We start from the raw sequence: 23928 nt of genomic DNA, 5'->3' as shown, positions 1-23928 counted from the left end.
CACTCTCCTTACTCAAATAGTACTTATTTTGGGTCATTGTCCTGATGTGTTGGGTCATTGTCCTTTTGAAAAACAAATTATAGTCAAACCAGATGGGATGGCGTATCGATGCAGAATGCTGTGGTAACCATGCTGGTTAAGTGTGCCTTGAATTCTAAATAAATCTGAGTGTCACCAGCAAAGCACCCCCACACAATCACACCTCCTCCACCATGCTTCACGGTGGGAACCCCACATGCAGAGATCATCTGTTCACCTACTCTGCATCTCACAAAGACACAGATGTTAGAACCCAAAATCTCAAATCTGGACTCATCAGACCAAAGGACAGATTTTCACCGGTTTTATGTCCATTGCTCGTGTTTCGTTGGCCCAAGCAAGTCTCTTCTTATTATTGGTGTAATTTAGTAGTGCTTTCTTTGCAGCAATTCAACCATGAAGACCTGATTCAGACAGTCTCCTCTGAACAGTTGATGTCGAGATGTGTCTGTTACTTGAACTCTGTGAAGCACTTATTTGGGCTGCATTTTCTGAGGCTGGTAACTCTAATGAACTTATCCTCTGCAACAGAGGTAACTCTGGGTCTTCATTTCCTGTGGCGGTCCTCATGAGCCAGTTTCATCATAGCGCTTGATGGTTTTTGTGACTGTGTGACAGTTTAAAGGAAATATTCATAGCCTGTTATACACTAAAAAAGTATTAGTAAATTCATAGTATGTGAGGATCTTAAAACATCTAAGGTTAAAAAGATGCATTCAGTATTAGTTGATAGAGATTGATAATGTGTAAACGTTATATTGATTACTTTATTTTGTGGTGCCTAAAAGTGTTAATCTGTGATCTACGAAATGCTCTTAATCTATGAGCCGGAGATCGATTGCTCTGGTCTCCACCCATATTCCTGGGTAAAATCGCGGTCTTTTCTCATTACACTAAACATTGAATTGAGAATACAACACCGTATCACTCTCGTGATTATTTCTCCCCTGTTTTCAGGGGCGTAACAACTGCACTTGAAGAAACATTCAATGTTCTTGAAATGTTCCAGATTGACTGACCTTCATGTCTTAAAGTAATCAATACACACATCCAAACACACATAGAAAACACACACACACACACACACACACACAAACATACCTAAATAAATAACAGAGTACTACACACAAAAACAAACCACAAACATCATATTGCATGGCGGTGTCATGGGGGGGGGGACACCTACCCGTCTTAAAGTAGTTGATGATGGTATCCTTGGTGACTCCAGGAACTTTACATGTACAGAACAGCATTCTGAACTGGTCCATATCCAACACCACATTACCAGCTTTGTGTGGGTCCAGCCTCTCCCTGTCGGGGACCACACAGTCAGAGTGTGTACTGAACGTGTGTGTTTAGGGACACTGTCCAACTAAATGCTTAGTTGCAGGTTCCTTCTCGACAACGGAACAACAATAAAAAATCAAATATAATAATATGAACATAAAGTAACTGGCTCAGTAGAATATAATAAATATTTTAAACAACTATAATACAGGAAGAATTTATAGTTAAATAAAAACACATGTTTTGGGGAAGGGGGGGATTGGAGGGCAAGTGTTTAAATTGTGCATTATTTAGCAATCGGAAGAGTCTGGTAGCAGTAGTTGTGATGTGTGTGTAACCTTAATATATATACACAGTGTGTACAAAACATTAGGAACACCTTCCTAATATTGTGTTACATGCCCTTTTGCCCTCAGAACAGCCTCAATTCGTTGAAGCATGGACTCTACAAGGTGTCGAAAGCGTTCCACAGGGATGCTGGCCCATGTTGACTCCCAGTTCAAAAGGCACTTAAATATTTTATCTAAGCCCATTCAACTTCTGAATGACACACATACACACACAATCCATGTCTCAATTATCTCAAGGTTTAAAATCCTTCTTTAACCTGTCTCCTCCCCTTCATATACACTGATTGAAGTGGATTTAACAGGTGACATCAATAAGTGATTATAGCTTTCACCTGGATTCACCTGGTCAGTCTATGTCATGGAAAAACCATGTTTTGTACACTCAATGTGAGTATCTTACGTGCGAAGCAGGTCCCAGTACTGTAGAGTGTGCCACATGCTTATGCTGGTCCTCTGTAGCTGTACTCCCTCTGTAGGGGGCCAGCAGTGCTCTAGGTAGGGTGCAGGACCTCCGAAGTTCACATTCAACTGGGAGGGGTAACGCATTTCCAGATAGGCTGAATTCAACCACCACTCCTCCAACTAGGGGAAACACACACACCCACAATATAACATGAAACACTGCAGGGAGACACCATAATGACTGCAGTATTTAAAACACTCAAAGATTCCCTTTTGTAGTTGCTCAGGGTCGAGCATGGTGTGTGATCAGTTCCCACAGGTTCTAGCTGTGCAGTGTGTTGTGTGTGTTAACTGTGTGTACCCAGTTCCTGCGTGTCCTGGCTCTCTGCAGTAGTTTTTGGTGCAGGTCTTTGCCGGTGCCCTCTCCAAACCTCTTCACTACGGCTGCAGTCACCTGGTACTCCTCCTCTGTAGCAAACGGCCGCACTGGAAATTACACACAGACATTTCAGTAACTAGACACATTTTTGTCTAGGGTCCATGCTAACAGCGCTTCTCTGTCTCACATGCAGCTGGCATCTCACCTGCAACCAGGTACTTGGCGAGGCTCCCCTCTAGAGACGGTACAGGGAGAGGAGGCAGGCTATGCTGGTACTGGAACGTCCGCTCAGTGGGGAACTCTGACAACTGGTTGGTCATGTTACCTACAGCACCAAAACACGTGGTTAGCCATTGACGTACTGTCCCCTACAATACCAAAACACGTGGTTAGCCATTGACGTACTGTCCCCTAGCCTGGTAGACACTACGAATCCAAGTGTGGACTGGACAAGCCTCCACTTGTCTCACTTTTAGATTAAAATAAAATCGAAACAGTTTCTTTACAAGTCAGTATGTTGAAAAAACTTCATTTGAACCTACTCTGCCAATTGTCCATCAGCTGGTCGAAATTAAATAATTTAAAGTATTATTAAACCGAATTCAAAACACGGGTCTATGTGTGGTTATCACGATTTGTTTTCTCATCAACACGTGCACAAGAGAGAAGGAAGTACATGCATGCATTCTTTTACCCCTTTTTCTCCCCTTTTTCGTGGTGTCCAATTGTTTTTAGTAGTTACTATCTTGTCTCATCGCTACAACTCCCGTACGGGCCCGGGAGAGACTAAGGTTGAAAGTCATGCGTCCTCCGATACACAACCCAACCAAGTCGCACTGCTTCTTAACACCAACCCGGAAGCCAGGGGCACCAATGTGTCGGAGGAAACACGTGCACCTGGCAACCTTGGTTAGCGCGCACTGCGCCTGGCCCGCCACAGGAGTCGCTGGTGCGCGATGAGTCAAGCATATCCCTACTGGCCAAGCCCTCCCTAACCCGGACGACGCTGGGCCAATTGTGCGTCGCCCCACGGACCTCCCGGTCGCGACAGAGCCTGGGCGCGAACCCAGAGTCTGGTGGCCCTTAACCACTGCGCCACCCTCGATGCATGCATTCTGCAAGTGCTGTGCTTGTTGAATGTCTTTCCCTATAAGCATGCTGAAAGTCTGTTGGCAATTTGTTTCCTGTAAAATAGCCTTGTATCTGGTCAAAAACTGTAAGAAAGCCTGTCCCTTTAAGAATTCAGTGATGACATCACAGCTATCACAAACTGGCAATGTTTAGTTCATTGCCAAATGCAGCTGGCAACCTACTGCTGTGAACACAAAGTTTTGGACATTATTTTCTGTCTGACCAATGTATTCATCACCGTGCGTGAATACCAAAACTGCAATGTATATGTTTTCCTGACGAAGTTGTCAATAGTTAAAGAATATTTTTGTAATTATTACAGCATTAGGTGTCTTGTTTTAATGCTCGCTATCTAACATTGTTACCTACATTGTTAGCTGGTTAGCCTGATGTTGCTAGCCACTTGTATTTTTATTTCAGTCATTGGATTATTATAACATGAGAGCTGTATATCTTGTTTGTTATTGCTAAATGAATGTAATTATCTTAGTACTGATGCCATTGTATTCATGTTTATTATTTCCAGATCACATATTGTATGGATAAATGGACAATTAATTGAATAATACCAGCTGAGTGACATGGAACAGAACTGCAAACATTGTTAATATCCAATCAACATTAAAGAACCCTAAACTAAGGAACGGTCTCTCTCACCATTTCTCTAATAGGAGTACAATCTCCATAACACTAACCAACTTAATCAGTGTATACATTCCAGAGGCATCAACCTCTAATACTAAGGGTTGGTAACAGGCTGATTGGTCGGCTATTTGAGCCAGTAAAGGGGGCTTTAGTATTCTTGGGAAGCAGAATTACTTTTACTTCCCCTCCAGGCTTGAGGGCACACACTTTCTAGTAGGATTACATTGAAGATATGGCAAATAGGAGTGGCAATACCGTCCACTATTTTCCTCAGTAATTTTCCATCCAAATTGTCAAATTGTGGCTTGTCATTGTTGACAGACAACAATAATTTGTTCCTCTTCCACACTCACTTTGCAGAATTCAAAATTACAATGCTTGTCTTTCATTTGGTCAGTTATACCTGGATGTGTCATGTCTGTGTTTGTTGTTGGCATGTCATGCCTAAGTTTGCTAATATTGCCAAAAATCATTAAAGTAGTTGGCAATATCAGTGGGCTCATCTGATTCAATGAATGATGGAGCTGAGTTTGCATTTTTATAGAACAATCCTAAAATCATTTCCTTTGGTTTAGATACAAGCATCATGAAACCAATAAAATTCATGCCTTGGTGAAATTCCAGTTTTTTTGGATCTAAAGTTAACTTCCTTACTTGTTCCATATTTGGTCAGATTATTAATGTTGTTTATGATTTCTTAGAAACAAGGGTGGCTCGACCTACCCCTTTGGCTCAATGTACCCCAATCTCCCCTACTACAGTACAGTCATAATCTACAAAGATAGTTGTAGAATTTGTAGCTGGGCAATTCCATTGTAGCGGGAATTACTCTGAGACTCGGATTACTCTGAGACTTCACTTTAAAATGTATGCCAAACAAAAACCATTGATTTCAACGTTTAACATACTCCGATTTGGTTGTATGGTATCAGAGTAATTCCACATAAACATGTTATTGTCCAGATAGCTAGACTCGCAGGCCAGAAGCAACTTTTATTATTGGAGATCAAATTCCATATTTGCCGAAGCGGCGCAGCCTTGTACCAATCGCATTAATACGCACTTTTATAGCACAATTGATTAGACATTCTGGCTACATAACTATATGATCAAACATAGTTAACTAGCAAGTCAGTTCTACTTACTGTAGAACAAGTGCACTAGCTAGCTATAAAATAGTTGGCCCCTTGCATTGTTTTCACGGCTCGAATGTAGGTCCGTTTCAGTTTTCAATCCGATCGAAGCAGCTTACTCCCACAAACACGACAAGCAAACTCACCGTAGTATTTTGCGATATTCTGCAAATTCCGATATGTGGAAAGTTGTCTTCGTTCGTCCATTCAAAATAAAAATGATGTTGCAGCTATTTTCTAAACTAGACTGTAGAGGAAAGCGCTTGCGGTAGTTTGTGTTGTTGCTCCGCTCGTGGGGTATGCAGCGCTTCTCATCACCTTTCACCCAGTAAGAGGTCAAGGCTAGAAGGGCTACAACTTTTGTCAAATTAACGCCAAACGTGTGTTTATTTGGGCATTTTAGCTAACTCGGACCTTTTTCCTAATATTAAACGAATTATCCTAGCCTGCTACGAAAAGTCAAATCTGACAAAAGCTGTATCCCATCTAGTCAACCCCAGTTAACGGACTGCCAACACCCGGAAGAGAGAAGTGGTGATATTATTACACGTGACTTGGCTTTTCATTCTTCATGGATATCTATTGTGAGACTACTAAAACACACTACTCTTAAAATAGTTGTTTGATCTTAACACGAGGCCAGATGTGCATGCATTCTTGTGCGGTTGCACTTTTAGATGGTGCATTGTCAGCATTAGATCCTGGTGCATTACCTGCAAATTACAGTGTATATGAAACATCACAAACTGTGAACAGTGATGATCACGGCACCATACAGATGAGAAACTGCATCACTTTAAGGCTACGTCACACATTTAATGCGCAATGGGTCGTACCATAACTGTGTAAAAACAAAACAAAAAAACGATTTTCTTTCAAAACACACACTGCCATTCAACATTTTGGGGTCACTTCGAAATGTACTTGTTTTTGAAAGAAAAGCCATTTTTTTGTCCATTAAAATAACATTAAATTGATCAGAAATAGTGTAGAAATTGTTATTGTTGTAAATGACTATTGTAGCTAGAAACAGCAAAACATTTTAATGGCATATCTACATATTCATACAGAGGCCCATTATCAGCAACCATCACTCCTGTGTTCCAATGGCACGTTGTGTTAATGTTAATGTTAATGGCACTAATCCAAGTTTATATTTTTAAAACTTCTTCTTTAAGAGGCTCCTCTGTCCTCCACTTGTTACCTGTATTAAAGGCACCTGTTTGAACTTGTTATCAGTATAAAATACACATGTCCACAACCTCAAACAGTCACACTCCAAACTCCACTATGGCCAAGACCAAAGAGCTGTCAAAGGACACCAGAAACAAAATTGTAGACCTGCACCAGGCTGGGAAGACTGAATCTGTAATAGGTAAAAAATCGTACAATGTGATTTTCTGGATTTTTGTTTTAGATTCCGTCTCACACAGTTGAAGTGTACCTGTGATAAAAAAAATACAGACCTCTACATGCTTTGTAAGTAGGAAAACCTGCAAAATCGGCAGTGTATCAAATACTTGTTCTCCCCACTGTATTTGGTTGTATTTTTTTGTTACCTTCACATAGTTAGCCTACTCAACCACCCGGCTCAAACAAAGAGGGATGCTATGTTAGTGAGCTGGCTATAGCTATCCAAAACTGGAACTCTTCCAAGTTAAGGTAAGCTTTTAGTTTTATTAATTTATTGCCACCATGGCCCGCCGGTGTAACTGCTAAACTGTCATGTTAATTGAAATGCATTCCAGGTGACTAACTCATGAAGCTGGTTGAAAGAATGCCAAGAGTGTGCAAAGCTGTCATCAAGGCAAAGGTTGGCTACTTTGAAGAATCTCTAATATAAAACATATATGTTGATTTATTTAACACTTCTTTCGTTATTTCATGATTCCATATGTGTTATTTCATAGTTTTGATGTCTTCACTACTATTCTACAATGTAGAAAATAGTAAAAATAAAGAAAAACCCTTGAATGAGTAGGTGTGTCCAAACTTTTGACTGGTACTGTATATACAACGAGCAAAGTGATCATGCTGTTTTCATGTGGCTGCTATGAAAGTGAACTGTGTTTGCGTGTGATCAGGGGTGTATTCATTCCGCTGATTCTGTTGAAAAACATTTCTTAAACAGAAACAAATGAAATGAAGATAAACATACCTGAGTTTGTTCAATAGAAACTCTCATTTGCAACTGTTGGACTAATGATTACGCCCTAGATCAGTTAAATGCAGGCAAGGGTGCGAAAGGCAGTTTTGAATGTGTCACTGTCTGTCACCTTGATTACTCAACATTTTCTTGACGTGTGCACCGACATTGTAAACTTGAATTCATAGGCTAGGTTGTAGCAACCTCATGATGGGTAAAGGAAAAATGTGAGTATCATGTAGTAGCCTAAACCTATTGATGTTACATTGAGCTGGGTGAATGGATATGAAGACACTCATCCAATATTCTGTAATAGAAATTAGGCCAATGCTTATTAAACAAATGTATAATTCCCCATCTTAATCGGCACCGACTGCCACTGGTGTGCAATAAGTGTTTAACATGATTTCTGAATGACTACCTTATCTCTGTACCCCACACATACAATTATCTGTCCCCCTATAGCTTGTCACCAAGCTCAGGACCCTGGGACTGAAAACCTCCCTCTACAACTGGATCCTGGACTTCCTGATCCTACGCAAGGATTACACATGGTTGATAAATGAGGCACCAGGTATTTTGGTGCTGTAGGTGACAACATGGCTAACCAGGTGTTTGGTGCTGTAGGTGACAACATGGCTAACCAGGTGTTTGGTGCTGTAGCTTACAACATGGCTAACCAGGTGTTTGGTTGCTCTAGATTACAACATGGCTAACCAGGTGTTTGGTTGCTCTAGGTTACAACATGGCTAACCAGGTGTTTGGTTGCTCTAGATTACAACATGGCTAACCAGGTGTTTGGTGCTGTAGCTTACAACATGGCTAACCAGGTGTTTGGTTGCTCTAGGTTACAACATGGCTAACCAGGTGTTTGGTGCTGTAGCTTACAACATGGCTAACCAGGTGTTTGGTTGCTCTAGGTTACAACATGGCTAACCAGGTGTTTGGTTGCTCTAGGTTACAACATGGCTAACCAGGTGTTTAGTTGCTCTAGGTTACAACATGGCTAACCAGGTGTTTGGTTGCTCTAGGTTACAACATGGCTAACCAGGTGTTTGGTTGCTCTAGGTTACAACATGGCTAACCAGGTGTTTGGTTGCTCTAGGTTACAACATGGCTAACCAGAAGTTTGCGTGTTGTAGGTTACAACATGGCTAGCCAGGTGTTTGGGTGCTGTAGGTGACAACATGGCTAACCAGGTGTTTTGGTATTGTAGGGGACAACATGGTCAACCAGGTGTCAGAGTACCCTGCTGAGCAAACGTTCCAGTACCAGCATAGCCTGCCTCCTCTCCCTGTACCGTCTCTAGAGGGGAGCGTCGCCAAGTACCTGGATGCAGGTGAGATGACAGCTGCATGTGAGACAGAGAAGCTCCGTTAGCATGGACCCTGGATGAAAATGTGTCTGAAATGTCTGTTACTGAAATGTCTGTGTGTATTTTCCAGTGCGGCCGTTTGTTACAGAGGAGGAGTACCAGGTGACTGCAGCCGTAGTGAAGAGGTTTGGAGAGGGCATCGACAAAGACCTGCACCAAAAACTACTGCAGAGAGCCAGGACACACAGGAACTGGGTACACACACTCAACACACTGCACAGCTAGAACCTGTGGGAACTGATCACACACCATGCTCGACCCTGAGCAGTTGCAAAAGGGAATCTTTGAGCGTTTTAAACACTGCAGTCATTACAGTGTCTCCCTGCAGTGTTTCATGTTATATTGTGGGTGTGTGTGTTTCCCCTAGTTGTAGGAGTGGTGGTTGAATTCAGCCTATCTGGAAATGCGTTACCCCTCCCAGTTGAATGTGAACTTCTGAGGTCCTGCATCTTACCTAGAGCACTGCTGGCCCCCTACAGAGGGAGTACAGCTACAGAGGACCAGCATAAGCATGTGGCACACTACAGTACTGGGACCTGCTACGCACGTAAGACACACACACGTTCTGTACACACACTCCCTGACTGTTGTCGTGACTTTACTTTCATTAATCTGATGAAGGTTCATTTATTTAATCAACCAACTATGTTTAATTGTTACCAGATTTTAAATTGATCATGTAACACTTAACTCATTAGGTATTTAGGGAACCATGGAAGAAGTTGTTTAATGTGTTGCCATCTCCCAGATTAAACTCTAGAAGATATAACATATCAATAAGTCATTTATTAATCATGACCTCATATCAGTCTCATTATCTGAACGGTCGCAACCTTCTTGAATCTGAAAAAACTCCACACAAATTGGTTTAATTATTTATTTACTAGCTAACTAAATAATAACACAGAATGCACATACATGAAACAAAGGTCCCTAGTGGACTGACAAGATATAACAGCTTGTTACACATAGATGTAGAAGAGGTGGGGAAAAAAGAGAGAAAAGGGACATTTATCGTGGGTAAATTCTAGGACTGTCCTCACAATCATATACCTTGCTCACGAACCCGCCGCCCGTTTGGAATACGAAATAATGAATGTATTTACCCTATCTGGAGCATCAGCATTTGTGGGTTCGATTACAAGCTCAAAATGGCCAGAAACAAATAACTTTCTTCTGAAACTCGTCAGTCTATTTTTGTTCTGAGAAATGAAGGCTATTCCAAACGAGAAATTGCCAAGAAACTGAAGATCCTGTACAATGCTGTGTACTACTCCCTTCACCAGAATAAAAAGGAATGGGAGGCCCCGGTGCACAACTGAGCAAGAGCACATGTACATTAGAGTGTCTAATTTGAGAAACAGACGCCTCACAAGTCCTCAACTGGCAGCTTCATTAAATAGTACCCGCAAAACACCAGTCTCAACATCAACAGTGAAGAGGTGACTCCGGTATGCTGGCCTTCTAGGCAGAGTTGCAAAGACAAACCATATCTCAGACCAGCCAATAAAAATAAAAGATTAAGATGGAAAAAAGAACACAGACACTTGACAAAGGAACTCTGCCTAGAAGGCCAGCATCCCGGAGTCGCCTCTTCACTGTTGACATTGAGACTGGTGTTTTGCGGGTACTATTTAATGAAGCTGTCAGTTAAGTACTTGTGAGGCGTCTGTCTCTCAAACTAGACACTAATGTAAATGTGCTCTTGCTCAGTTGTGCCTCCCATAATTTCTAGCGTTGAAAGATTCCAAGAGCATAGTGGTCTCCATCATTGGGAAATAGAAAACATTTGGAACTACCCAGACTCTGTCTAGAGCTGGCCGTCCAACCAAACTAAGCAACTGGGCAAGAATGACAGGGAGGTGACCAAAAACAGCACTACATAATGACCACTGACAGACTACAGAGTTCATTGGTTGAGATGGGAGAGCCTGCCAGAAGGACAAGAGTCTCCACAGCACTTCACCAATCTGGGTTTTATGGGAGTAGCCAGATGGAAGCCACTCCTGATTTTAAGAAAGGCACAACACTAGGCCTGGATTTTGCAAAAAGGCAAGTGAAATACAGAGCATAAATCACACAATTCTGTGGTCTGATGAGGCAAAAATTGAACTTTACTCTTTGGCCTGAATGCAAAGCGCTGTCTGGAAAACTAGACACAGCTAGTTCATCACCAGTCTAACACCATCCCTACCGTGAAGCATTGTGGTGGCAGCATCATGCTATGGGGATGTTTTTCAGCCGCAGGGACCGAGAGACTGGTAAAGACAGATTGAACAATGAATGGAGCCAAATCCTTGATGAGAACCTACTTCAGAGTGCAATCGACCTTAGATTGGGGCGAAGATGTACATTCCAACAGGACAATGACCAAGTATACAGCCAAAGCAAAGCTGGAAAGGCTTCAGAACAATAATGTGAAATTCCTTGAGTGGCCCAGCCAAATCCCAGACTTTAATCCCATTGAAAATCTGTGGAAAAAGACACAGCCTCTCCCCATCTAATTAAACAGTTTGAGATAATCCCCAAATCCAGATGTGCAAAACTCATGTCATATCCAAGACAAAAAAAACTGTAATTGCCACCAAAGTTGCTTCTACAAAGTATTGACTCGGAGGGTGTGAATACTTATGTAAATGGTTTATTAAACATTTTCACTTTGTCATTAGGGGGTAGTGTGTAGATGGGTGAATTCAGTCTGCAACAACAAAATGTGGAATAAATCAAGGGGTACAAATATTTTCTTAAGGCACTATAAATCAGATTCAGTTTGCAGTCCAATCGAAGCGCGGCTTAATCCCGCAAACTCACCTTAGTATTTCACGTGCGCCATCGTGCATACATTTATTTTGTCCCCCTGCAACAAAAGCGATCACGACACACAGTTTAAAATATCAAAACAAACTCTGAATTTATGACATTAATTTGGGGACAGGTCGAAAAGCATTTAACATTTATGGCAATTTAGCTTGCACTTATTAGCTAATTTGTCCTATTTAGCTAGCTTGTAGTTGCTAGCTAATTTGTCCTGGGATATAAACATTAGGTTGTTCTTTTACCTGAAATGCACTAGGTCCTCTACTCCGACAATTAATCTACACATAAAAATGGTCAACCGAATCGTTTCTAGTCATCTCTCCTCCTTCCAGGCCTTTTCATCGTTTAACTTACATGGTGATTGGCATCTAAACTTTCATAGTATTACCACGACAACCGGCAACAGTTCGTCTTTCAATCACCTACGTGGGTATAACCAATGAGAAGATGGCACGTGCGTACCTGCTTCTATAAACCAATGAGGAGATGGGAGAGGCAGGACTTGCAGCGCGATCTGCGTCAGAAATAGGAATGACTTCTATTTTAGCCCTTGGCAACGCAGATGCTCGTTGACGACTGCGAGCAGTGTGGGTGCAATAATTCTATAACAGAGATTTCTAAATGTATTTTGCAACGCTCGCGAGCGGTGTGGTCAGCCTATCATGGTGTATGTAGCACTGCTCATGACATTTCCCCAGTAATCTGACTGCCAAGGCCCGGAAAAGACACTGTGAATGTGTTAAATGGTGATCTTCTTACACTTCACACGACTTTGCTTATTCATTCTTCCATGGTTATCTAACTCCGACTGAGACTTCTCTTATATATATTTTTAGCTTTACATTAATGGAATATGATATTTAATAATGATCAAAGTGTTAAGCTGGGGTGCAGTATTTCCGAGGCCCATATGTTGCTAGTACCTGGGTTGAAAAATCTGATACTGGTGCATTCAAAACTAGATCCTGGTGCATTACCTGCCATTAGCGTATATGAAACATCACACAAACTAGGTGTGATCAGTGGTGATCATGACACCATATAGAGTACAGAAACGGCAGTTTAGGGCAACGTTACACATTTCATGTGCAATGTGTTGAACCATAACTGTGTAGGTGTGTCCAAACTTCTGGCTGATACTGTACACTACCACTCAAAAGTTGGGACACAACTACTAATTCAAGGGTTTTTCTTTATTTGCACTATTTTCTACATTGTAGAATAGTGTAGACATCAAAACTATTAAATAACACATATGGAATCATGTAGTAACCAAAAGAATAGTTTAACAAATCTAAATATATTTTAGATTCTTCAATCAGGTTCTGGGAATCCAAAAATGTTCTAAATTCAAAGACAGAACATGAGGATAACAAATTCTAGTGCCAGGAGATGTTTCCTGCTCTTAGTCTTGGGACTCCCGAGTGAAGCAGCGGTCTAAGGCACTGCATCTCAGTGCTAGAGGTGTCACTACAGACCCTGGTTCGATTCCAGGCTGTATCACAACCGGCCATGATTGGGAGTCCCACAGTGTCGTTAGGGTTTGGCTGGGGTAAGCCGTCATTGTAAATAAGAATTTGTTCTTGACTGACTTGCCTAGTTAAATAAAGGTTCCATTTTTTAAAAGTCATATTCACTAAGAACAAATCAGAAGCAAACGGGCCAAAACGGCGAGGCAGTACCTGAACTTGTCCAATAACAAACGCTTGTTTTCATTTTCGGTTACAAAATGTTTTGGTACAGTGTGCACTAATGAATACAGCCTTTGTCTCTCTGTCCCCCCATCTCTCCAACAACAGTGCCTGCAGAAGTCTCTCCTGTAGGCCTCTGCTAGTGACTCCCTCCACTTCCTCTCCCCCCTCCTCTCCCTGGCCCCCTCCCTTTACTACTCCCCATCTTCTTCTCCGCCACTGGGTCAAAGTCAGAGTCACTCTCTCGCTGCCTCTCCTCCTCCTCCTCTTCAGGATCATCATTGCACTGGCGTTTCCTCTTCCTCGGTTTCTCCTCCACTCTCTTTGCTCCCTGTCCTCCTGCCCACATCTCCCACTCAGTCATAAAGGTAAGCTCTACCTGCTGCCGAGGCTTCCTCGATTTCACCTCCCCTCCCTCCTGCCCAGTCCTGCCATCTGTTTCCCTGCTCCCCCCCTGTCCCCCAACTTCTGTGCCTCCATCAGGGTCCAGCCCTGAGTCTGGGCTGTGGTAGCGTCTGACGTGGTTCTTGAGGCTGACGTTGTGGTTGAAGCTCTTGTCGCAGCGCTGGCATTGGAAGGGCCTCTCCCCAGTGTGGACGCGCAGGTGGGACTTCAGCTGGCTGAGCTGGGCAAAGGCACGCTGGCACACCTGACACACAGGGAAGGGCAACATGGACCATGTAAATACAATACTTTGGATTTAAATAAAAATGTAACGTTTTTATTTTATTTACAGTAAATAGCCCTCTTCAAAATAAGTAATTGAAACTGACACTTTAATTGAAACCCTGCCCCTCCCTCCAGACCTGGCACTTGAAGGGCTTGTCGTCACTGTGGGACAGTGCGTGCCTCTCCAGGAGGTGACCCTTGTTGAATTCCTTGTAACATGTGTGACAGATGTGTCTCTTGGACTCGTGCTCTCTGAGATGGCGATTCCGTATGAGGATGTTGTCAAAGCTCAGTGGGCACTCTGAGCAGCTGTAGCATCTGTGACCTTTTAATCTTTTGAATCTGTGGGTCTTCTCGTGGGTCAGCTTGTCTGGCCGTGTCCTGAAGGATTGGAGGCAGAACTTACAGGGAAACTTAAGGTCCTGACGGTGTAGCCTCCGGTGCTGCTTGAGGCCCAGTTCACTCGCACAACCCTGCCCACAGTCTGGACAGCGGACCATGAACTTGTGTTCACACTTATGGTGTTTCAGCCTGGTGGTGTACAGGACGCCACATTCAGGACAGAGGACCATGTGGTGTTTTTTAGAGTATTTGAATTTCTGCCGGATGCTGACAAGGTCCCCGGAGCCCAGTTCTCCAGCAGCACCGCTGAACGACTCCTGGTCCTGCTGGTCTCTCTGGGGTGATGATGAAGGTGATCCATCAGAGTCTTCAGCAGACTCATCCAAACCAGTCCCTCCTGTAGGCTGCTGCAATTGCCTTCCTCTGCATCTCCCTTTCCCCCTTCCCCTTCCCCTTCCCCTGCCTCTCCCTCTCCCTCTCCCTCTACTACTCGTTGGTTTCTCCTCTTCTGGGTCAAATTCAGAGTCACTCTCTCCCAGTCTCTCTTCCTCAGTTTCTGGGTCAAATTCAGAGCCACTCTCTGTCTGTCTATCTTCCTCATCTGTCTCTTCACCCTCCATCTCACACACATCACCCTCCCCCTCACACCCATCTGCAGCGACCTCCGTCTTCTCTCCTCTGTCTATCTGAGAGGTTGGGCTTTCAGAGTCCTCAGGCTCTATAGAGTATATTGTCACCTCAATAGAGGCCCGCTGCTCAGCACCATTCTCCTGTTGTTCACCACCTAGGAACTTTCCCTTTCTCTCCTCTCCTTCCTCATCCTCCTGTGAGGACAGGCCATTGTCCTCCTGGCTTCGTGCACAGTCCATCTCACTGTCCAACACCACCTTAGTCACTTTCTTTCTCTCCTCTGTTCCTTTGTTCCCCTCATTTTTCCCCCTCACCAGGGACATGCCACTTCCTCCTGGTCTTGGTGGCTGGTCTACAGTCACCTCCATCTCCAAAGAGCCAGTCAGATCCAGAGCCTCATCTCTGTCCTCCGATGGCAAGTCCCCATCTCGGTTCTCAGACGGCGAGGCTCCATCTGTGTCCTCAGATGGCAGGGCCACCTGCATATCAACCTACTTAGCGAAGGAAAACACCAGTATTATTGGAGTGACAGTTCTGTATATAAAAAAAGAAATAACTAGAGATACCACAGAATACAAACAACTGAAGTTAGTTACCTCACAATATCAACTGTTAATCCTTAAATACCCACCTGAATATTCTGTGGCTCGTCCCCATTTCCTTTGAGCATTGTCTGGACAGTAGATGCGTTGCTTGCCCATGTCCTGCGGTGGTTGCAGCTCTGGCAGTGTTGGGTCACAGAGAGGCATGTCCTGTCTCCCTGCGTCTGGATCACACTCTCACGCCTGCACTGCTCACACCGCTGAAACAGCTGCAGCAGGCAGTCGATGTTCACGATTATATCTTCTGGGGAGGGAGGGGGGGCAGCAGGTTGTGGAAGGGGGGCAGCTAACCTGGGTCAAAAAAATAAATAAAAGAGCGGGTGATTTCCTGCCACTATCGGCTCTTGCCAATTCATACTCATTAGCAATTGTATCTTCTAGGAACATGCGTTGATGAAACATTTCAATAAGAGTCCCCTTATTGGTCGGTATGTACTTCCAAAAAAAGGTCTAAATAAAAATGCCTCTTTGGCACCTCCAATGTATTAAAGAGCCACTGAACACAGATTGGTTATTTTTCTGCTGCTTATTAGAAAAACAAGATTTCAGTCTTGGAGGTGTGTTTCCTGACCGATTCTACGTTTGGTTAATGATGTTTGTCCCCCATGAGACACTGTAGACACAGAAGCCTATTGTGCTTCCTCAAAAATCCCCAGAATTGAATCTTAGTTAACTCAATAGATTTTTTTTATTTTTTATTTATTTTTATTTCACCTTTATTTAACCAGGTAGGCTAGTTGAGAACAAGTTCTCATTTGCAACTGCGACCTGGCCAAGATAAGGCATAGCAGTGTGAACAGACAACACAGAGTTACACATGGAGTAAACAATTAACAAGTCAATAACACAGTAGAAAAAAGGGGAGTCTATATACATTGTGTGCAAAAGGCATGAGAAGGTAGGCGAATAATTACAATTATGCAGATTAACACTGGAGTGATAAATGATCAGATGGTCATGTACAGGTAGAGATATTGGTGTGCAAAAGAGCAGAAAAATAAATAAATAAAAACAGTATGGGGATGAGGTAGGTGAAAATGGGTGGGCTATTTACCAATAGACTATGTACAGCTGCAGCGATCGGTTAGCTGCTCAGATAGCAGATGTTTGAAGTTGGTGAGGGAGATAAAAGTCTCCAACTTCAGCGATTTTTGCAATTCGTTCCAGTCACAGGCAGCAGAGAACTGGAACGAAAGGCGGCCAAATGAGGTGTTGGCTTTAGGGATGATCAGTGAGATACAACTGCTGGAGCGCGTGCTACGGATGGGTGTTGCCATCGTAACCAGTGAACTGAGATAAGGCGGAGCTTTACCTAGCATGGACTTGTAGATGACCTGGAGCCAGTGGGTCTGGCGACGAATATGTAGCGAGGGCCAGCCGACTAGAGCATACAAGTCGCAGTGGTGGGTGGTATAAGGTGCTTTAGTGACAAAACGGATGGCACTGTGATAAACTGCATCCAGTTTGCTGAGTAGAGTGTTGGAAGCAATTTTGTAGATGACATTGCCGAAGTCGAGGATCGGTAGGACAGTCAGTTTTACTAGGGTAAGTTTGGCAGCGTGAGTGAAGGAGGCTTTGTTGCGGAATAGAAAGCCGACTCTTGATTTGATTTTCGATTGGAGATGTTTGATATGGGTCTGGAAGGAGAGTTTAGAGTCTAGCCAGACACCTAGGTACTTATAGATGTCCACATATTCAAGGTCGGAACCATCCAGGGTGGTGATGCTGGTCAGGCGTGCGGGTGCAGGCAGCGAACGGTTGAAAAGCATGCATTTGGTTTTACTAGATGTTTTTGTTTAGCATGTTTAAGTTGCGCAATTTTACATCTAACCAAAAAGGTGTTTGGTGCAGTATTTCTCAAGTAAAATAATGTGGGGCACCAAGGACTGAGTTTGGGAAACCCTGTCAGAGCTGCTGGACAGGTCTGAGTGAGTCAGTGAGGACCAGAGGGGTGTGTGTATGTTGAGCACAGTCTCGATGTCAACAGTGAAATGGCGACTCCGAGATGCTGGCCTTCTAGGCAGAGTTCCTTTGTCCAGTGTCTGTGTTCTTTTTCCCATCTTAATCTTTTATTTTTATTGGCCAGTCTGAGATATGTCTTTTTCTTTGCAACTTTGCCTAGAAGGCCAGCATCCCAGAGTCGGCTCTTCATTGTTGACATTGAGACTGGTGCTTTGTGGGTACTATTTAATGAAGCTGCCAGTTGAGGACTTGTGAGGCATCCGTTTCTCAAACTAGACACTCTAATGTACTTGTCCTCTTGCTCAGTTGTGCACCGGGGCCTCCCACTCCTCTTTCTATTCTGGTTAGAGCCAGTTTGCGCTGTTCTGTGAAGGGAGTAGTACACAAAAAAATATGTAATACATTTGCAAAAATGTCTAAAAACCTGTTTTTGCTTTGTGGGGTAGTGTGCAGATTGAGGGAAAAAACAAATGTAATCCATTTCAGAATAAGTCTGTAGGGTAACAAAATGTGGGGAAAGTAAAAGGGGTCTGAATACTTTCCCAATGTATAATATGATATATTACATGATTTCATTTAATCCTGGAATTGGTCTGAGCTGGTGCTGCTTATTTGATAAAACAGCCGTGTCTGTTGCTCTACCCCCTTGAGGACTTGGACTGGCTGCTGGTGGGGGCCTTTCCTTTTTGATTGACGTATAGCCTAGCATGTCTGTGGTACAAGCTCAACATCGCCAGCTCATGTCTAGCTAGCTAGCTAAATTACAGTACATTCAGGTTAAACATTTATAGAAAGTACAAGTCAGATGCGCTAAAATGCAAGGAGCGACAGAATAAGAAAAATGTAATTTCATCCTGTGTTCCACCTACTTTTCGTCATTGTCCATTCCAACCGTTGCTAGCTCTAGCCTGACATTGGCTAATGAGGCAGGTGTTGATAGAAGCATGGACACGCAACCGTGGCAATGAAAAAAACAAAAATAAACTGTTTGAATAAGGATGTGTACGTGCACTACTTCGCACACATCATACATTTATTTCTAATGGATGCTCATTGTTCCTTGTGTAGAGCTAAATTATTTTGGGGTGCACTGGAGACCCTGTACTGCTTTCTGACTTCTAGCCTTCCAAGGTTTAAAATACTGAAGAAGGAACAGGAAAACATGCAGCTGGATCTCTCGCTGTTCTCAAGCTGAAGAGCCTACTGGCCACAAGGTGGGCCTCCAGGAAACAGGCCACAGAAGTGAATATACAGAGCCTGCATGAAATCCTTGAACTCTGCTCTGAATAAATCACCATAACCATACTACACCAAATACTGCCTCTACAGCTGATGACCTGCTCTCAAAGATGAGCACATTTGAGTTTAAATTCATGTTGGTGTTTTGGAACAGTTTATTAAAGAAGACGTACATCCTTCCCATCAGCAGTGCCATCAGCAGTGTCATTGCCATCAGCAGTGCCAAGCAAAGTTTCAGCCGCCTGAAGCTCATCAAGAGATATTTGTGTGCATACATGAATAAGGCCAGACTATCCAACCTCACTTTGCTTTATACTGAGTGGGACATAGTGCCTTAAGTGGGACATAGTGATTAAGAAAGTATTCACACCCCTTGAGTTTTCCACATTTTGTTGTGTTACAGCCTGAATTTAAAATTGATTACATTTAGATGGCCTACACACAATACTCCATAAGGTCAAAGTGGAATTATGTTTTCGAAATGTTTACAAATTACAATGAATATCCCTTTGAGCATGGTAAAGTTATTAACTGAGGATGGATCAACAACATTGTAGTTACTCCACAATACTAACCTAACAGACAGAGTGAAGGAAGGAAGCCTGTACAGAATAAAAAATATTCCAAAACATGCATCCTGTTTGCAACAAGGCACTAAAGGAATACTACAACAAATGTGGCAAAGCAATTAACTTTTTGTCTTGAATACAACGTTATGTTTGGGGCAAATACAACAAACATTCCATATTTTCAAGTATAGTGGTGGCTGCATCATGTTATGGGTATGCTTGTAATAGTTAAGGACTGGGGAGTTTTTCATGATAAAAAAAAGAATAGTGTGCACAGCAAAATCCTAGAGGAAAACCTGGTTCAGTCTGCTTTCCACCAGAAACTGGGAGATTAATTCACCTTTCAGCAGGACAATAACCTAAAGCAGAAGAAAATCTACACTAGAGTTGCTTACCAAGAAGTCAGTGAATGTTCCTGAGTGACCGAATTACAGTTGACTTAAATCTACTTGAACATCTATGGCAAGACCTGAAAATAGTTGTCTAAGCAATGATCAACAATCAATTTGACAGCTTGAAGAAATTTGAAAAGAATAGTGAGCAAATGTTGCACAATTAAAAGGTGTGGAAAGCTCTTAGACTTACCCAGAAAGACACACAGCTGTAATCGCTGCCAAAGGTGCTTCTACAAAGTATTGTCTCAGGGGTGTGAATGCTTAGGGGTGTGAATACTTATGCAAATTATATATTTCTGTAATTAATTTGCAAAAAAAATAAAACATGTTTTCACTGATTGTGTGGTAGTGTGTGTAGATGGGTGAGGGAATATCTATTTAATCCATTTTGAATTCAGGGTTATTATTATTATATATTTCATTCAGGAAAAATGTGGAATAGGTCAAGGCACTAAAGACACTGACAAAGTGGTTGGCAAGTTTGCCAACATGAAGGAGAGGAGGATGACGTTTGTAAAACGGGACCCTGATTTGTAAATCGTTTGTTCAAGTGTTGGGATTATTATTTAGTTATATTGAACGAATGATAATGGAATTTTTAAAAATGGACTAGATTACATCAGACTACAACATGGGTATTTTGGCTGAGCAGTGACAACCTGGTGAGTGAAACATCCTATTTTATTGGTCTTTGGTTAAGATGAAAGCAGTTGACATGTTATTACAGGCCCTCTTGCTCATCAACTCTTGACACCTATATGCAGGCCGTGTGCGTGTGTGACACTGTCTGCCTCGTGTTGCTTACGATGTGCCTGTTTTGTAGTTGTGACCTACTTTATCTTTGAATGTAGGCCTATGTCTGCTAAACGAGAGATTCATGCGTTGCGATGAATGGTTTTGATGAGTCGCCGCTTTGGTGCTGCTGACAACCTGCGGAGCTCTCCCGACCACTGCGCTTTGTAGAGCGACGTGTGCTGAAACATTCTATTGCGATTCACCGCCGACAGACAACCTGTGTCTGGCAAAGTGATACACTATCTGTATGTTTTATTGGAAATAGGCTTGCATGGCTCTCTATGTGATGATGTCCAATTTGTGTTTATGATAGCTGATATGGCCTCTCTTTTTTTCCCTTCTATGATTTGGTTAGAAGGGCCCGTTGAGAGCGCCCCGCCCCCTCTGTGCTGGGACTTGCTCCAAGCCTGGTTCTGGGACAATAGAAGTAGGCTATGCGCAAATGTGCACAACAGGCCTTTCTCTCAGCTTATGACCATTTGATCTGACCGAACCGTGCCACGAGTATGTCAACAGAATCAAGCCTTTAGACGTTAATTATCCTACATTATACTTGTCAAGCATGACTGGCGTTTGGCCTAAAGGGTGAATTCGGAAAGAGTGGAACATCATTTCAACTGGCACAGCTTAATCCTTACCCATTTATTTATTGGTCTGACATGAGAAAATCTAAACTATTGTTTAGATTGCAGAGAAACTACACGATCAAAATCACATCACTTTATTGGTGTGACATCAGAGGGGGGCAGAGCAAGCTTCAAACAGGAAGCTCACCCTGCAAAACACAAAAGTGGGACAGCATGGAGTAGCTAAAGTGGGATAGCATGGAGTAGCTAAAGTGGGATAGCATGGAGTAGCTAAAGTGGGATAGCATGGAGTAGCTAAAGTGGGATAGCATGGAGTAGCTAAAGTGGGACAGCATGGAGTAGCTAAAGTGGGATAGCATGGAGTAGCTAAAGTGGGATAGCATGGAGTAGCTAAAGTGGGATAGCATGGAGTAGCTAAAGTGGGATAGCATGGAGTAGCTAAAGTGGGATAGCATGGAGTAGCTAAAGTGGGATAGCATGGAGTAGCTAAAGTGGGATAGCATGGAGTAGCTAAAGTGGGATAGCATGGAGTAGCTAAAGTGGGACAGCTTGGAGTAGCTAAAGTGGGACAGCTTGGAGTAGCTAAAGTGGGACAGCTTGGAGTAGCTAAAGTGGGACAGTATGGAGTAGCTAAAGTGGGACAGCATGGAGTAGCTAAAGTGGGACAGTATGGAGTAGCTAAAGTGGGACAGCATGGAGTAGCTAAAATGGGATAGCATGGAGTAGCTAAAGTGGGACAGCATGGAGTAGCTAAAGTGGGTCAGCATGGAGTAGCTAAAGTGGGACAGCATGAAGTAGCTAAAGTGGGACAGCATGGAGTAGCTAAAGTGGGACAGCAAGGAGTAGCTAAAGTGCGACAGCATGGAGTAGCTAAAGTGGGACAGCATGGAGTAGCTAAAGTGGGACAGCATGGAGTAGCTAAAGTGGGACAGCATGGAGTAGCTAAAGTGGGACAGTCTTATAGGCTTTTCCAATGGAGGAAAGATATCAAGTTTACATTAGGGGCCTCCTGTACTGGTTAGGTAGGGCTCTGATTATTGTAGTACTATATCCTGTTAATTTTTTTGTAGTATTGTTAATTGAGTGTATTCAGATAAAGTGGGAAACTTTTTGCATTTTGGAAACTAGGACACCATTATTATAGTCCTAATTGTACCCCAATGGGCTAATAGCCCGACACATTATCTATTTCAGGAATCTACACTTGTTTAATAATCATACAAAATGTTATTGTCATTGGGGTACAATTAGGACCATAATAATGTTGTCGCAGTTTATCTAAACTGCTGTCCAGGCTATCAAATGCGAGAAAAACATTTTTATTTGACTCCGTGTAGACAAAATGGGTGTGTCATGCATCCTGTTAATATATCAACAAAGAAATGTGTGTGTGATTTTAGAAACATCTTCAGGATTTCAGAAATGTATCATGTGTTGGGTTTATATGTTGGATAGATGTCGAAAGACGGAAAATGCAAGACGTGTCCCACTTTCTCCTCACGTACATTTTTTTGTCTAGTTTTCTGGCCTTGTGAGCGGGGTTTTGAGTAGTCATTGTTTTGGACATTTTAGGTAGACCTGGCAACCCTGCCAAACTGGTAGACTGCAGAAAAACAACCGAATTACCTGTCAAGCAAAAACAAAGCCACTTCGGCATCTGTAGGCATAGATTTCCCCTCCTTGAGGTTCCTCCATCTGGTAAAAGCTTCTCCGATATTAATCCGATTTCTGGATTTGTCCTTTAATTTTCTCCACTCAGAATCTCGATCGGGTTTCTTCTTCAGTGGTAAAAAGGGTGTAAAGATTATATTATTATTGGCCATGATTGGGCGGAATATAGATACTATTTAAAACTAAATCGAATGTATTAGGGACGGGTGTAAGGTTGGCTTTCCTTACAAATCTCTGCATTCCACCATTGTTTCCACCACGGAAATGACCTAATATTTACGTCTTCCCGGGCCCCCTTTCTTCAGTAGGGTTAAAGGGCGGTTGGCATCCAAACAGCGCATTACCGCCACCTACTGTGCTGGAGTGTGGGCCAGAAACAGAAAGGCGCTAAATCCTACCTGCCAGCCCTGTTTCTCTTGGGACACTGTCTGAATCCAAAATTACCCCCTTCCCTCGCCCCTCCATTTGCGAGTTCACACGCGCCTCCGACATTTACATAAGTGTCCCAAAACGGAGGGAGTGAAAATTATAGTTTCAAAATACTGGCAGTACTTCCACCTTCCTGATGGATGCTGTATTGACCAGGCAGGCAATGGGAGACAACTGAGTAGGTGCAAATATTAGGGGGTTTATTTTCCCAAACTTGAAATTGTTTACAAAGAGAAGATAAAAACCATAGTGCATAAAAAGTACTTAAAAGGTCTGTAAATGAATGAAAGTAAAAGTGTTCTAACAACTAAAACATAGATAAATGTATAATTGAGGTCTACACAGCAGAACCAACTTCTTCTTCAAGGTTTATTGGCAGACTAGTTTCAATGTCACATGCACAATGAAATGTCTTGCAAGCTCTAACCAACAATGCAGTAGTCAATAACAAATGTAATACTGAATATAACAAGGTAAAACAAAAACATGAGAAATAAGAACACAAAAAAGTAAGCAAGCAGTTTCAGTACCATATTTACAATGGGCAGGGACACTGTAGTGATAGGTAGATGTGTATAGGGTTAAGGTGACAAGGCATCGGGATATAAGAAACAGTCCCAGCAGCACATACAGTGGGGAGAAC

General features: G+C 42.7%; 3 protein-coding genes across 7 annotated transcripts in view; 1 reads left to right on the top strand and 2 right to left on the bottom strand.

Annotated features, from left to right (window-relative positions):
• The window catches only part of LOC110507826 (peroxisomal carnitine O-octanoyltransferase), a 52944-nt gene extending 47043 nt beyond the window's left edge, over positions 1–5901 (bottom strand). For 2 of the 4 annotated variants that reach the window (XM_021588121.2, XM_021588129.2), the window contains exons 1-5: positions 5513–5899; positions 2663–2782; positions 2440–2564; positions 2077–2258; positions 1226–1350 (exon numbers count right to left, since the gene is read on the bottom strand). In XM_021588121.2, coding sequence (XP_021443796.2) covers positions 1226–1350; positions 2077–2258; positions 2440–2564; positions 2663–2782; positions 5513–5573 — 613 coding nt within the window. In that variant the 5' untranslated portion in view covers positions 5574–5899. Of the gene's footprint in view, positions 1–1225; positions 1351–2076; positions 2259–2439; positions 2565–2662; positions 2783–5512 lie in introns of all 4 variants that reach the window. The other 2 variants (XM_036967163.1, XM_036967164.1) reach the window with 2 other exon arrangements.
• Positions 5902–8736: 2835 nt separating this feature from the next.
• On the top strand, positions 8737–9112 carry LOC110507843 (peroxisomal carnitine O-octanoyltransferase-like). Its single transcript, XM_021588207.2, has 2 exons — positions 8737–8851; positions 8958–9112. Exons 1-2 carry the CDS (start codon positions 8737–8739, stop codon positions 9110–9112), a joined length of 270 nt encoding a protein of 89 aa, XP_021443882.2.
• A 2402-nt stretch (positions 9113–11514) lies between these two features.
• On the bottom strand, positions 11515–23122 carry LOC110507805 (zinc finger and SCAN domain-containing protein 2). 2 transcript variants are annotated; one of them, XM_021588102.2, is made up of 4 exons: positions 22812–23122; positions 15668–15929; positions 14202–15530; positions 11515–14044 (listed from the first exon to the last, which is right to left on the bottom strand). In XM_021588102.2, exons 3-4 carry the CDS (start codon positions 15519–15521, stop codon positions 13535–13537), a joined length of 1830 nt encoding a protein of 609 aa, XP_021443777.2. In that variant the 5' UTR covers positions 15522–15530; positions 15668–15929; positions 22812–23122; the 3' UTR covers positions 11515–13534. The 2 variants fall into 2 exon arrangements, with proteins under 2 accessions (XP_021443777.2, XP_021443759.2); XM_021588084.2 differs by having other exon boundaries at positions 14202–15527.
• Positions 23123–23928: the final 806 nt, after the last annotated feature.

This window comes from Oncorhynchus mykiss, chromosome 3 (genome assembly GCF_013265735.2).
Source record: "Oncorhynchus mykiss isolate Arlee chromosome 3, USDA_OmykA_1.1, whole genome shotgun sequence".
Classification (NCBI taxonomy): Eukaryota; Metazoa; Chordata; class Actinopteri; order Salmoniformes; family Salmonidae; genus Oncorhynchus; species Oncorhynchus mykiss.
This window is presented reverse-complemented; position numbering and strand designations above follow the sequence as displayed.

Coding starts and splice junctions, on each gene's coding strand:
- LOC110507805 (XM_021588084.2), bottom strand. CDS start 23,008: ATGGCCAATAATAATATAATCTTTACACCCTTTTTACCACTGAAGAAG. Junction 15,930..22,811: donor GCTTTGTTTTTGCTTGACAG/GTAATTCGGTTG, acceptor TTTTTGACCCAG/GTTAGCTGCCCCCCTTCCAC. Junction 15,528..15,667: donor ACGAGCCACAGAATATTCAG/GTGGGTATTTAA, acceptor TTCGCTAAGTAG/GTTGATATGCAGGTGGCCCT.
- LOC110507843 (XM_021588207.2), top strand. CDS start 8,737: ATGGTCAACCAGGTGTCAGAGTACCCTGCTGAGCAAACGTTCCAGTAC. Junction 8,852..8,957: donor CGCCAAGTACCTGGATGCAG/GTGAGATGACAG, acceptor TGTATTTTCCAG/TGCGGCCGTTTGTTACAGAG.